This window comes from Lutjanus erythropterus, chromosome 4, assembly GCF_056507025.1.
Source record: "Lutjanus erythropterus isolate fLutEry1 chromosome 4, fLutEry1.hap2, whole genome shotgun sequence".
NCBI classification, from domain to species: Eukaryota; Metazoa; Chordata; class Actinopteri; order Lutjaniformes; family Lutjanidae; genus Lutjanus; species Lutjanus erythropterus.
The window spans coordinates 36,990,910-37,005,851 of NC_139320.1; the positions used below are offsets into that span (position 1 = coordinate 36,990,910).

The following is a 14,942-nucleotide window of genomic DNA, read 5'->3' on the forward strand; positions in this document are numbered from 1 at the left end:
AAACATATATTAAGAAAAACAAGGAAACTGGATTCATTGAGATGGACTACTCAGTATAAACACTGAGGCTGTACCCTGACACTTCACTGCAGCCTATAACACTGAGTTGGCCCTAAAAGTAGGAACGAGTTACAGGGTTGGGTTGGGTGATATATAGGACTACATGATTTGGTATAGCTCATTGTAAAACACATTTAATACTAGATATGCACTCCACTTCACCAACATTCACCAGCTTTGGTCCAAATAAATCCTTAATTCACTGGTTTCTTTTCACTTCTTGGTGCATGTGTAGCTTTCTGTGCACTGAGTAGGACTGTGTTCAGACCACTACATTAGCAAAATAAAATGACAACTACAACTACACACTACACACACAAAAGCCATTATGAGGCACAATGTACAAATGGGTTGTATTTAATCAATTAATTGGGCATAACACGAATAAAATCAATCAGTACCATCTCACCCATCCCTTTAAAAGCCAGGTGTGCCTGCCTTTGCCATTTAAATGATAGATTCAGTAAACAGAGATGCTAAAATTACCTAATGGTAGTGATGAAGGCATTGTGATTAACCCCTGGGTCAGGCAGATAAAAATTCACATCATTATCAATTATAGATGGGGTGGGGTATAGGTGGGAGTATATGCTGTAGCGTCTCCAGAGAGAGAGAGACACCCTGTGTGTGCTTTTACACGTGATCCGATAGACAGAATCATGACTGCTGTGACATTACAGCGTACATGGAAACTTTACTATGTTAATGAAATGACAGTAGCCTATCTAAAGTAAGTTATGGGAAAAAAAAAAAACAGATTAATTCAATACACAATGAAGAGGTCACATGGACAGAGCACGCAGCTCAACATATGTTAAAAGATGATTTAATAATTTTTAATGAGAGTCTGCTTTCAGTTTTGATTCCATGCATCAATTTATGCAACTGCAGCAATAAGATTATTGAAGCACCGAAACAAAAACTTGACAGGATAGAGGAAACTCTACAAAGGAAATATTTTCTTACACAGCTCTGATGGAAGTCAGGATGTATTTATTTTTACAAGTGTTTTACTCTAAAGAATTTCACATTACAATCTGAGACTGAGTGAGTGTGAGACTTTTTGAATGTCTAGAGGAAGGACATTAATTATCATATCCTGACTGACCCTGTCAGATTTAAACAGTCACTTAAGTTATAGCTGTCGTGAGTAAATGTGCACACAGGTTCACCCTATTTAACCTAACTGGAATCAGCCACTGCCAATCAGAATATTAATATTTATGACTTGTGGATTAACTGTAGTCTGCTGTATATGTGTGTTGGGAACCCACCTATGGAGGTGCATATTACTATCTGAATAACGTGTCCTTTGAATAGCAGGAAAATACTGCAACATTGATTTAAGGGCAGATTTTTGTTGGTCAGTGGTGCAATCACTTTCTGTTGCCTCAAGATAGCAAGACACCAATAATTTGCTTGTCCACACCTCATTTTAAGACCAACACACACAGGCACACAGATGCGCATAAGACATGGGTACTAAGCATGAAAATGACAACTGTGAGGGTCAGAAAACTGCTGCGATGTTCACCACTTTGCACTGGGCAGAAGATGGCCCTAGGCAACAGAATGTATTCAAGTGAAGGTACTTCAGTGTTGCCTTGGACCCATTCATGTACACACGTCTTAACTCTGATGGGATATCTCGTCAATTAAGACGCAATGCTTTCCCGCCATTGATGAGATGTTCCATCAATTGCTGTTTTTCACTGCCAGGCAGTAGAGGACGCTGTGATGGATCATCTGACAAAAATTTGTCACTTAAAGCAGAAGGGAACTGCTGGAATTGAACAGCAGAAGAAAAAGATGATGAAGGTGTTTTGTGATTGTGGACAAAAGTGTGTGTGCTTAGTTGTTGCTTTAGCCGGTCTTAGGCACAAGTGGTCTTTACTCCAATGTGCCAAGCATAAGATAGCAAATGCGCCTGGCCACGCCCTCCTTTTGTCTTAATTTTTAGACCTCATGGTCATGGTCGTACAGACTAGACGCAAGTTCATTTGCTATCTTACAGATATGGCAAAAATGGGAATTGCATTGGTGTAAGATAGCCAAACCACCTGCGCCACTGGTGCAATGGTTTTGCACCAGATGTAAGATAGAGCCCTATGTCTTTTTATATTATTGCTATGTGTGTTGCTGTCTTTTAACATTTGCCACTCTTTTTGTAATTGTTGGCATTATAGTCACAATAATATAATAATAATAATTTGTATAATTTGTATAATATATACTTTTAGTCCCTACCACTTGCCTCCATTTTAAATAAAAATCTTTTCTTAATGACTTGCCTGGTTAAAGAATGGTAAAGTAAATAAAATAAAAAGAAAGGCTACAGAAGTAAACCCAGGCAGAAAATAAGGAGTGGAGTCCCTAAGACGACTGGACATCATCCAGTAAACAGCAGATCACTGTCTGTGGCACTGTTCATGGTGCTGAAATAGCACACTTTATTTCTCACTGATTTCTCTCTCTGCGTTGCTATTCAGTGTGTGGCCACCACAGATGATGCATAATAAAAAGTCTCCACATCAGCTGCCTCTGGCAGGTCACTCACTGTACATGTAGACAACTTGGGGTACAGAGATAATCTCTCCAACAGCTGAGGCATTTTGGGCTAATGTTGCTTGAGAAGTGCTGATATCTATTATCTGTCTAGTTACTGTGTGCCAGGCAGATACAATAGCCATCCATAAAACAAACAATGCAATGAAGTAAAGATGGGAAGGTGCATTATTTCATCAAATGTCGTGTTATGCTGGCACCATCTAGTGGACATTAGATCAAACTACATTAAAGTGTGATCGTGAATTCCACTTTTGTGTATTTGGTGAGTGCAATTTGGTATTGTTGCCACAGACATGAATTTGGAATTTGCCCTTACCATGTAAGTATCTGCTCAGGTTTTAAAGAACAGGTCAATTCTAAAGAAAACTTGTTCTTCACAACATTGCAAGTAGATATTTACTGGAAGGTGGAACAGTCTATCTCCTTTTTCTACAACTTAAAAGATGTATCAAAGATACCTCAATGTGACATTCAAAAACTTCACAACACATCAAAAGACTGTCAAATAAATTTCAGTAGACATCACACATTACAGTCATCCACTTAAATTTGGGTTGGAAAGGTTTCTAACATGGTCTTGGTTTGATGTTATTAAAAGTACATGAATGAATGTTGCCCCAGTACAAAGTTTCAAACAAAATGAATTTTAAGCCCTGCCCCGACTTTTGTGTATGTCACAGTAGGCGGTGCACATGAAGACAATACTGTGGTCAGTAAAAGGGGTTGACATAGCAATAAAACTGACTCGTCAGTCAAGGAGTAAACAGAGAGGAAGTCATGTGGGCTGTTTTAGAGATCAAATTCATGTTTCTCATGTATTTCATCTTGAATTCCTACTTTTCTTCAGCTGTGTTGTCCCCCCTTTATTCCTGCCGGTTACAAGGAAAGTTTCATCTAAATGGGATGCACAACACTGGAGACGTGGTTCTCGGTGGGCTTTTTGGGATGCATTTTGTTTCCATCTTTCCTGACCTGTCTTTTACCTCAGAGCCACAACAGCCTACCTGCCATGGGTGAGTCTGTAAGGGAAAACAGACAAAGGAGAAACTGGAGGATATCAATCGTTTGTAGAATTTGATGATTAGATATTACTCTTAAAGAATATCAGTGTTGTTTTATGCTATTGTAAATTATGAACTTTCTTTTTGCATGGCTTTATTTAAGTACCGTATTATAACAATGTTGTTGTTATTCAACTGTTTAAATTGTTTACCAAACCTTTAGTTGTGTAACATGTACTGTACAATTTGAATCAGTTAATGTTTTATGTCATTTTCAGTGATCAACAGTGGTATTATTTGTGTTAGTTTTGATATTCTAGGATTCAGGCAGGCTCAGACCATGGCCTTTGCTATTGATGAGATCAACAGAAACCCCAACCTGCTACCTAATGTGACTCTGGGATACAGTCTTTATGATATCTGCGTCAAACTAGGAATTGGATTTCGTGCAGCGTTGTCCTTAGTCAGTGGTCAAGACGACCAGTTTATAGCAGATGAGACCTGTGAAGGAACCCCTCCAGTCCTTGGGATTGTGGGTGATTCTTCATCTACACGTTCTATTGCCATCTCCAGTGTATTAGGTTTGTACAGAGTACCTATGGTAAGTTTTCTGTCTTGCCATCAAATAAATCTTTAAGATTATTTTGATTTAATTTCAGATTTGATTTCAATGTCAATTAACATGCACAAGCAACCAGCCATAAATTGTTGAAAGAACTGGTAGGCTTTGAATGTTTTTAGGATGTACATACTGTGTCTTTAACAGGTGAGTTATTTTGCCACATGTTCCTGTCTGAGTGATCGGCAAAAGTTTCCATCCTTCTTCAGGACGATCCCAAGTGATGCTTTCCAGGTGAGCATCTATCAAAATATCAAAAATCTAGCAAAATGAAAATGTATAAAAGAAATCATGTGCAGATAAACATTTCTCAGAGAGACTGTCCCTTCATTGCAATGAAAAATAGATTCTTTGAAAGGCATTAATTAAACTTCATTCATTCTAAAACTTCTTGTACAAGTTTTCCACTGTAAGATATTTCCTACCTGTTCCCTTTACTCTGTATTCACTTAGGTACGTGCTATGATTCAGATTCTAAAACACTTTGGCTGGACTTGGGCAGGCCTGCTGATCAGTGATGATGACTATGGACTCCACGCTGCCCGATCCTTCCAATCTGACTTTGTTCAGTCTGGTCAAGGTTGTCTGGCCTACTTAGAAGTTTTGCCTTGGGGCAGTGACCCAAATGAACTAAGGAGGATTGTAGATGTGATGAAGAAATCCACAGCTCGTGTGGTCATTGTGTTTGCACATGAGAGTCACATGATTAACCTCATGAAAGAGGTTAGGCTTGAAATACAACTCAATTATAATTTAATTTAATTATGCGACTTAATGTTTTTATTTGCCAGATTGAAATGATTAAAGGGATAGTTCACCCAAAAATGAAATTTCACTACTCTACTCTACTCTACGCACTACTCACCCCTGTGCTGATGTGAGAATGGGTGAAGATATCCAGTTCACAAAAAACTCCCGGAGCTTCAGTGGAAAACAGCATTACAGCCAAATCCAGTACAATTGAAGTGAATGGTGACCAGTTTTAAAATGTAAAAAAAAAAAGCACAAAATGTCTCCATACTGTTCATGTGGTGTAATCCAAGTGTCCGTGAGCTGCGACATTAAAATTTGACCAAAAAAGACGCATTTACACCACATTTTTAGCCTAAATGTCAATGTCAATGTCTGTAGTCTCTCAGACCTGATCCACGTGCACACGCCTGAAGCGGGTGCACAAGCGGCACGGCTGCAGCAAAGAAATTATGTTCCTCTTCTATGTCAAAGTCCTCGAACATTTTCTTCTTTGTTGAAAGTTTGCGAAGTCAACTGTGCATGTAACAAGTCACTATTTCTGAGCAGATCTCTCTCTGTTGTCTGAGTCGCTTCCAGATAGCATGTTAAACATGGATGTGAAAGTATCATGAGATCTCGTATATCTCATGTCACACCGCTTGGAGCTGTATGGAGACATTTTTTGGGTGAACTATCACTTAAGATACAAAAAACATCACAAATTGTCATGTAAAACAATGTATGCACCTTAACTGAACTAAAGGTGCTGCTATCAGGGTTTCAGTGTAGAATCAGTTACTCACACCTATTACATTGAACTCCAGTTATGATGCATGCATCATTTCATAATAATGTGGAAAACACAGAACTGCACCTGTGAATAAATGAATAAGACAAGACATTCACTGTTTAAACTGCAAAATAAGATCCTACTTTAGTTGCATGACATGGATTTATATATTTGGTATGATGTACAGGTGGTGAGGCAGAAAGTGACAGGCCTGCAGTGGATTGCCAGTGAAGCCTGGATAGCAGCTACTGTATTCCAGACCCCCCACCTTTTGCCATACCTCAGTGGCATACTGGGCATCGCCATCCATCGAGGAGAAATTCCCGGGCTAAAGAAATTCCTCCTACAAATACATCCTGACCAACACCAACACAACAGCTATGGAAATAGTGTTGTGAGAGAACCTTAATATCTGATTAACAATCATAAGAATGATGCATTGTTGTTATTTCTTTTAACATGTCTTTTTAATGCATTTCAGGTGAAACAGTTTTGGGAATACACATTTCAGTGTAGATTTGCACCACCTCCAGCAGGTTGGGTGGAAGTTGGGGGAGCATTGTGTACTGGACAGGAAGATCTAAAGGATGCGGAGACTGAGTTCTTGGACATTTCAAACCTCAGGCCAGAGTATAATGTGTACAAGGCTGTGTATGCTCTGGCGTATGCCCTTGATGAAATGCTGCAGTGTGAGCCAGGGAGAGGGCCTTTCAGTGGGCACAGCTGTGGCAGTTTGAAAGGACTGGAGCCATGGCAGGTGTGATATCATGACCAAATCATAAGCTTTACTCTTTTCTTGCAGAGTAGCTGTTAGGGTGTAGGATTAAATAGAAATTGTAATTACTGAGCAAATAAATGAAATTATATCCACTTCCAGGTCAGTCATAGGTTAACGTCCTTAGTTTGGTTATTGAATACTAGTTCCTGCTACATTCACCATAGTCCTATGTACGTCTCCTTTGTCTTTCGTCTTTTCTTCTCTTCTATCCCATTTTCTGATATTCATAGCTTTTGTATTACTTGGAAAAGGTCAACTTCACCACACAATTTGGTGATCAAGTGTCATTTGATGAGAATGGTGATGCCTTACCAATATATGATATCATGAACTGGGTGCAACTTCCTGATGGAAAAACTAAACTTCAGAAAATTGGTGAGGTTAAGAGGTCGGCCTTCAAAGGAGAAGAACTCACAATTGATGAAGACAAAATCTTCTGGAAGTTCGGATCAAAAAAGGTTTTTTGTTTTTTTCTAACACCTATAAATATATATATATATATATATATATATATATATATATATATATATATATATATATATATATATATGTATATATATATATATATATATATATATATATATATATATATATATATACATATAGATATAGATATTATTTTCTCCCTATAGCCACCCCGGTCAGTGTGCAGTGAGAGCTGTCCTCCAGGTACCCGCATGGCCAGAAAGAAAGGGGAACCTGTGTGCTGTTTTGACTGCATCCCTTGTTCTGAGGGAAAGATCAGCAATGAGACTGGTTGGTATTCAGTTAAAAACATTGTATTGTAGTTTGGAGATAAAGGGCCTTATTTAGATGTATTGGTCTACAGTTCATGGAGCATGTGCATTTTAGGTGTTTCCAAGTCCACCTTGGTATTTAAATGGCACATAATCTGGGCACAAATTCGGACACAAGGTGCAAAGAGGTTGTATTTAGTCTCTTAATTAATTACAGGTATTTTGGGAACATAAATAAAACCAATCAATGCCATCTCTCATTCCCTTGAAGAGACACAATCAATAATCATTGTGATTAACAGTGGATGGGCTGTATGTAGGTGAAACAGGATGGAGCGTCTCCTCCTGTCTTAACTTTGTGTGCACTTTCCACAGATAAAGATGACCGATGTAATATGTCAGCGCACATGGAAATATTACTACAGTACATTAATTACTGAAAACAACCTCTCAGATATTAAAGCAAATCATGAAAGAAAATGACTCACATCACTACAACACAATCACCTGGAAAGCTGAAGCTGCTCGATATCATAAAAGATGATTTAATGATCAGAAAGTGTGTTTTCAGTTTTGTCTGCTTGTGTGCTGCAATGTCACTGCAGCAAATATTGTTAACATTTAAGAAGCAAAACTAAAAACTGTTATAAACTTTATAGGACAGAGGCAGGTCTCCAGAGGAAACAGAGGAAATTATTTTTAGACAGTTTTGATGGAAGTCATGATTTATTCATGAACTTCAGTGTGTGTGAGACCTTTTGGCTTTGTAGAAGAACACAGGATATTAATTAGCAGTTTCTTACAAATACACCACAGCTGTTGTGTTGAAAAGTGCACAATGTCTCTCTTATGCAAACACAGCTTCATTGTATTTAACCCACCTGCAATCATCTGTTATTAATCAGAATGCTTTAATGTCACATGCGGGTTGATTGCAGTGTCCTAAAAGCAAAGTGAACATGTGTTGTGAACTTATGTAGGCACATCTTACTGTCTGACTAATGCATCCTTTAAATAGTAGGAAAATACTGCAGCATTGACTTTAGACCAAGTTGTTTTTGGTCATGGGTGCAATTGCTTTCTGCTGCCTCAAGATAGCAATGTACCTGCCCACACCTCATGTTAAGACCAACACACCCATATGCACACAAATGGGCGCAAGTACATTTGATATAACAAAACATGGGGGCTGGGCAACTGCATTGGTCAGAAAATACTAATGACAGCTGGGCTGCGATGTGCCCTACATTATGCCGGGCAGAAAATAGAGACCATAATGTAAACATTTATTTCAAGGCTGTCTTTCTTTTCATAGACTCCATGGAGTGCATCATTTGTTCAGAGGACTTCTGGCCCAGCCCCCAGCGTGATCAGTGTGTTCCTAAGAAAACAGAGTTTCTCTCCTACCATGAACCTCTGGGTATCTGCTTGACAGCTGCTTCATTGCTGGGTACATGTACTTGTGCTGTTGTCCTGGGCATCTTTATCTATCACCACAGAACACCTATAGTTCGTGCCAACAATTCAGAATTGAGTTTCCAGCTATTGCTGTCACTTGAATTATGTTTCCTGTGTTCACTGCTGTTTATTGGTCGTCCCAGACTGTGGACATGCCAGCTGAGACATGCAGCATTTGGGATCAGCTTTGTCCTTTGTATCTCATGCATCCTGGTGAAAACCATAGTGGTTCTGGCTGTGTTCAAGGCCTCCAAGCCAGGAGGTGGAGCCAGTCTCAAGTGGTTTGGTGTTTTGCAGCAAAGAGGAACAGTTATGGTTCTTACTTCTATCCAGGCAGCAATCTGCACTGCCTGGCTTGTATCTGCCTCACCAGTTCCTCATAAAAACACTCAATACTACAATGACAAAATAGTTTATGAGTGTGTAGTTGGGTCCACAGTTGGTTTTGCAGTGTTACTTGGTTATATTGGTTTATTGGCTATCCTCAGTTTTCTGATTGCATTTATATCAAGGAATCTTCCAGATAGTTTCAATGAGGCCAAACTCATCACTTTCAGCATGCTGATCTTCTGTGCTGTGTGGGTGGCCTTTGTCCCTGCTTATATCAGCTCACCAGGCAAATTTGCAGATGCAGTGGAGGTCTTTGCCATCCTGGCTTCCAGTTTTGGCCTCTTGGTGGCACTGTTTGGACCCAAATGTTATATAATCCTGCTGCGACCAGAGAGGAACACAAAGAAAGCAATCATGGGTCGAGGAAAGGAGTTATAAAATGTGTCAGATTTCATGGGACAGAATAATCATTTTTTTCACTTTCCTAGGCAAAAGAGTCATAGTAGTGGCATTTTTAAGACAGATAATTTTGAGATAGCAGGGCTGATCCTGGATACATGTATTTGTATTTGAAATCTCTTCCTGTGTGGATTATGTTATTCTATGACACTTAATCTTGAAATGCAATTATTGCCTTTCTGACTTTACATCATTTAAGTTGACCTTACACCTGATCCAACCACAAGTTACTTTCACTGAATATAAGATAAGATAAGATTCCCTGCATCTGAAATAAGTGTATGTATTTATTTCTGATTTGTCTAGCTGATGTGGACTTATTCTGCAAACATTCTCATGATGCAAGTCTAATGTACACACATACTACACATATGGATGCCAAAACACTTGAAAGGCTTTGCATGGACATTCTTTGTTTGTAAAGTAAACATAAGTGGTGAGTAAGACATGCAGCAAATTGCACTCACTGTAGTTCTTTGACAAGGGATGGTATATCCAGGTTTGCTCACAAACATCTATCAAGGAAAACAAGGAATATAGAAGGAATATAGACATTGAGGCTGTACCTTGATGTAGCTTCAGTGCAGCCCATAATTCTATAGTGATTTGGCATGAAAAGTAGGCATGAGTTACAGGGTTGGATAAAAAAACAAACTATATATATACTCTGTTTTTCCAACAATTACCACCTTTGGTCCAAATAAATCCTAAATTCACTGGTTTCTTTTCATTTCTTCTTGGTGCATGTGTAGCCTTCTGTGTGCCACTGACTAGGAGTGTGTTCAGACTATGACATTAACAATATATTAGACCAATCATCCAACCTTAGCAGCCCTATTTAGGGGCGCAAGGCACAAAGGGGTTGTATTTAATCAATTAATTGGGCATAACATGAATGAAATCAATCAATGCCATCTCCCCTTCCCTTCAAAAGCCAGGTGTGCCTGCCTTTGCCATTTAAATGATGGATTCAGTGAACAGAGATGCTAAAATGACCCACTGGTAGTGATACAGGCACTGTGGTTAACCCGTGGGTCAGGCAACAGAATGTATTCAAGTGAAGGTGCTTCAGTGTTGCCTTGGACCCATTCATGTACACACTTCTTAACTCTTTCCTTGACATTGACGAGATATCTCGTCAGTTAAGACAGAATGCTTACCTTGTCTACCATTGGTGAGATATTCTGTCAATTGCTGTTTTCACTGCCAGGCAGGAATTGACCATCAGAAAAAGAAGATGATGTTCTGTAGCGGTGCTCAGCTGCAGATCTGATGATCAGGGAGTAGATGGAGGGGTCTGGGTAGAGATAGTACCTTTGCTGACCAGCATCTGCACATAATTCAGTAGGGCGGACAGTCATCACTGGCTCTCATCTAGCCTCTAAATCTCTAATGTGCTGGCTGAGCACATGGTACACACTTTAGTTGGTGGGCTAAACCACAAGAGATGGTGGTGCCTACATTGCACTATTGTGTGGCTTGGCTGCATCCATCAGGCTGCCTATGGCCAGGAATCTGGTGGATACTTTTAGGAAAAAGTTCTGAATGCCACGGCACTCTACACTCTTCTGTTAACCTGTCATCCTTACACATTGTAATATTCACTAGTCAGTACAAAACCCTCCTTGGCCTGTCTTCACCCCATTTGTGTCACCTACTACATCTACTGCCTATAACACTCATTCTCACTCATATTCTGTTGAAACACTGTACTTTGTCAGACATCCAGGCTGCTGCAGCTGAAGACCAGAACGATCTATAAAAAACACTAAAATGGAAAATTTAATTCTCAAGTCAGTCTTCAAGGAGTAGCAAGAGTAGCAAGGTGGGAGAGCATGCCACTGTTAAAGCCAGACCATCAAACAGAGTAGCACAAACTGCACCCCAAAAAATGTTCACATCCTTGCATTCCCCATACATATGCATGTAGGAACACATGAGTCCATCTGTGCATAAGGTGCATGTTGGCAATGATAACTGTTTCATGAGACAAGCTTTCCTCTGAGTGAGATAGGTCTTATAAATGTAGTTGAAATGAACCTGCTGGTGATTTGGGTTTTTACAGTGAATACAGTGAGAGACAACACATCTTTTTTTGTCCTCTGTTGTCCAGAATGAAGTGCAAGGTATGGGTAGTAACTGGAGTGTTTCGTGGTACTCCATATGCTTTCATGGATGCTTTCAGTTACAGAAAAAACAGAAAAAAAGATTAGCTTGGTAACTTGTAAAACAACAAAAAGTTGAGTATGAGCATGGGACCCCCTGTGAGAAGAGAGAAGTTATTAAAAAGTCAGGCTCTTAAGGGGCCATTTATACGTAGTATGAGAGCCCTTCTCAGCAGGCTGCCATACTGACAAAAGCAAATTTGTTATGGAACCACAAGCCTCCTTCAGAATGCGCAGATGAGCCGGATTGCAGAGCAGCTTTTCAGCCGTGTCAGCTCCATTTCCTCCTTGTCTTCCTCCTCTTCCCCATCTCCTCCTCCCACTCCCCTGTCCTGTTAACACTACTGTGGGTGGAGAAAACAGAAACAGAAAGTTTTTCTGAAGTTTGATTAACCTGTGCACAAAATTATGAATGGGTTATCTACTGGCTATATGTAAATCACAACACAAACTGCTCCAGCTGCTAAGTGATGGGCTATGGTTCCCTCCTAAGAGCACTTTGGAGGTCTGTTGAGATTTTTTAGGCTTTATAATTATAATAATAATTCCTTATTCCTTATTAGTCAGATTAACTTCAGAGACACACATATGCATGGCTATTTAACATAAATGAAAGGTGTTTTATGATTGTGGGGATGTGCGTCAGTGCCTCAGCCAAGCATGAGACACACACATGCTTTTAACTTCAATATTTATTGCTGATAGAGAATATTTTCAAAGCAAACTTTACTAATCCACACTCTTGTGTGGGGAAAAGACTTGACATTAATGAACATGTTTTGTGATGGTGGATACAACTGTGTGTGCTTAGTTGCTGTCTTGTGCAGACAGGCCAATTGCGCCACAGAGTCTGTGCTTCGACCAGTCATTCTTAGGCACAAGTGGTTTTTACTCCAGTGTGCCAAGCACATGATAGTGTAACCCGCCCTTAAGCAGAAACCAATATTACCTAAGCATTTACAGCTAAAACACAGTCACAGTTATTAAAGATCTTATTTATATCTTATGTATCTGTCATAGTGTCAATCTTTGTACCAAATTAATGTAGTTACTAACTTAAATGTCAGTTAATTTAAAAACAAATAATTTGAAAGAAAGATAAGTTATGGGCCTTTGAATTTTTGTCATTTTATTTAATGTATTTATTTTATCAGATAAATATCATTAGTGTTTGTTTATTAACTGGCTCTTGACACCCAGGCAAAGAAGGCTGAGTATAAAAAGTGTACAGTGTGAACAGGATGAGGCTGGGTTTGTGAAGCTCAATATCCAGTTTTAGATTGTGGTGTTCAAACACTTGTATACTTGTATACTTGTACTCTCTGCTGTATGTATTACAATTCTTCTGCAAGTTTCCCAGAAAGTCATTCCATTGTGCCAACACGCCAAACACCAGGGCCCTGATATGACTCTTGATTATAATAATTATTATAATTATGTGTTGTTCCTGTTTACGTGAGAGATTCCTCCCTGGGTGGACCATGAGCTTCTTATTTTGTTAAATGTTATTTTTTCTTAATTAAATTTTAAAAAATGGTGGACATTGTACACACAACCAAAGTTAATGCTCCTTGCACTTTACCGTGGATATTGTTTTAATTTATGTATGACTTTTCTTTATTATTTTTCGTTATAAAACATATAAATTATCAGTTTGATCATGTTTTACAAAGTAGTTTGAGCTAATTTTTCTAAGTACCTTTAGTTAACAAAGCTATGCTTTCCCTGAGTGTAGCTTTGTTGTAGTTCAAATTTCCATGTGAGGTCATTGGCAGTTTGCAAATCTCCTTTCAAAGTACCTTCACCAACACTGAATGCTCACATATACACTTAAATAGGTCTTCTAGTGTTTTTTGGCTTTGTGTAATCATTCTTACTCTTAATACCATTAAAATGTCACTTTCCAATGTGCTTTTAATGTAATGAAGACTGAGGGTAATTGTAATATACATCTACAGTCCCTGATAAAAGTCTTGTCACTTATCCGAGTTGTAGGAACAACAAATAATAACTTAATGGCTTATATATAAGGCAAAGCCCTCTAGCTAGAGCTAATATTGTTCAATTCTGCTGTTAATTGCTGGTTTCTGATCACTAATTCGGCCATGGAGACCACTGCGTGAGAGAATTCAACAAACTGTTCTTGTAGATACAGGGGTTTCTGGTGACCAGTTCTCATGTAGCTCCGCTGCGGTTGAAAAAGGGCTGGCCCTGGACTGACGAAGCAACAAACGGTCCTCTCGAACAGGTGTCTTACGGGGGTCTGCCTGAGCTGGGCTTGTCATGAACATGACCAGTTTCTTCAAATGTTTTTCTTATCCTCTCCACTTGACATTTGGATACATTAAAGATGTCTGCCACCTCAGCAGCAGACTTGGTCTTCAGGCTCTTGATGATCAGCACTTTGGTCTGCGGTTGAATCTTTGGCATATTGTCAGAGATCAGGTTGCACTTCACATGAAGGTCTGGTGTGCTGGGATTCTTTTTATACTACTAGACTAGGCTAGACCGATGTAATATTTCAGCGCACATGGAAATGTTACTACAGTACATTAATTACTGAAAACAACCTCTCAGATATTAAAGCAAATCATGAAAGAAAATGACTCACATCACTACAACACAATCACCTGGAAAGCTGAAGCTGCTCGATATCATAAAAGATGACTTAATGATCAGAAAGTGTGTTATCTCTATGTAGGCACATCTTACTGTCTGACTAATGCATCCTTTAAATAGTAGAAAAAATACTGCAGCACTGACTTTAGACCAAGTTGTTTTTGGTCATGGGTGCAATTGCTTTCTGTTGCCTCAAGATAGCAATGTACCTGACCACACCTCATTTTAAGACCAACACACCCATATGCACACAGATGGGTGAAAGTACACTTGCTTTGACAAAACATGGGGGCTGGGCAACTGCATTGGTCAGAAAATACCAATGACAGCTGGGCTGCTCTGTGCTCCACATTATGCCGGGCAAAAGATAGTCAATAATGTAAACATTTATTTCAAGACTGTCTTTCTTTTCTTTGTTTGCACGATTTCTGACGCAGTCCCTAGCGTGACCACTGTGTTCTGAAGAAAACAGAGTTCCTCTCCTACCATGAGCCTCTGGGTATCTGCTTGACAGCTGCTTCATTGCTCGGCACATGTACCTGTGCTGTTGTCCTGGGGATATCCATTTCTTGACACAGTACATGTAGTCGTTTTACTGGGAGGTGAAATAATGTATTTTATTAGCT

General features: G+C 39.2%; 1 protein-coding gene across 1 annotated transcript; it reads left to right on the plus strand.

Annotated features, from left to right (window-relative positions):
* Positions 1-3,501: 3,501 nt before the first annotated feature.
* On the plus strand, positions 3,502-9,511 carry LOC146328912 (extracellular calcium-sensing receptor-like). The gene is made up of 9 exons (XM_084716714.1): positions 3,502-3,641; positions 3,936-4,230; positions 4,396-4,482; positions 4,702-4,971; positions 5,958-6,164; positions 6,252-6,527; positions 6,779-7,006; positions 7,181-7,304; positions 8,601-9,511. The coding sequence occupies exons 1-9, from the start codon at positions 3,532-3,534 to the stop codon at positions 9,509-9,511; spliced, it is 2,508 nt and encodes an 835-aa protein (XP_084572840.1). The 5' UTR covers positions 3,502-3,531.
* Positions 9,512-14,942: the final 5,431 nt, after the last annotated feature.

Coding starts and splice junctions, on each gene's coding strand:
- LOC146328912 (XM_084716714.1), top strand. CDS start 3,532: ATGCACAACACTGGAGACGTGGTTCTCGGTGGGCTTTTTGGGATGCAT. Junction 4,483..4,701: donor TCCCAAGTGATGCTTTCCAG/GTGAGCATCTAT, acceptor GTATTCACTTAG/GTACGTGCTATGATTCAGAT. Junction 7,305..8,600: donor AAAGATCAGCAATGAGACTG/GTTGGTATTCAG, acceptor TTCTTTTCATAG/ACTCCATGGAGTGCATCATT.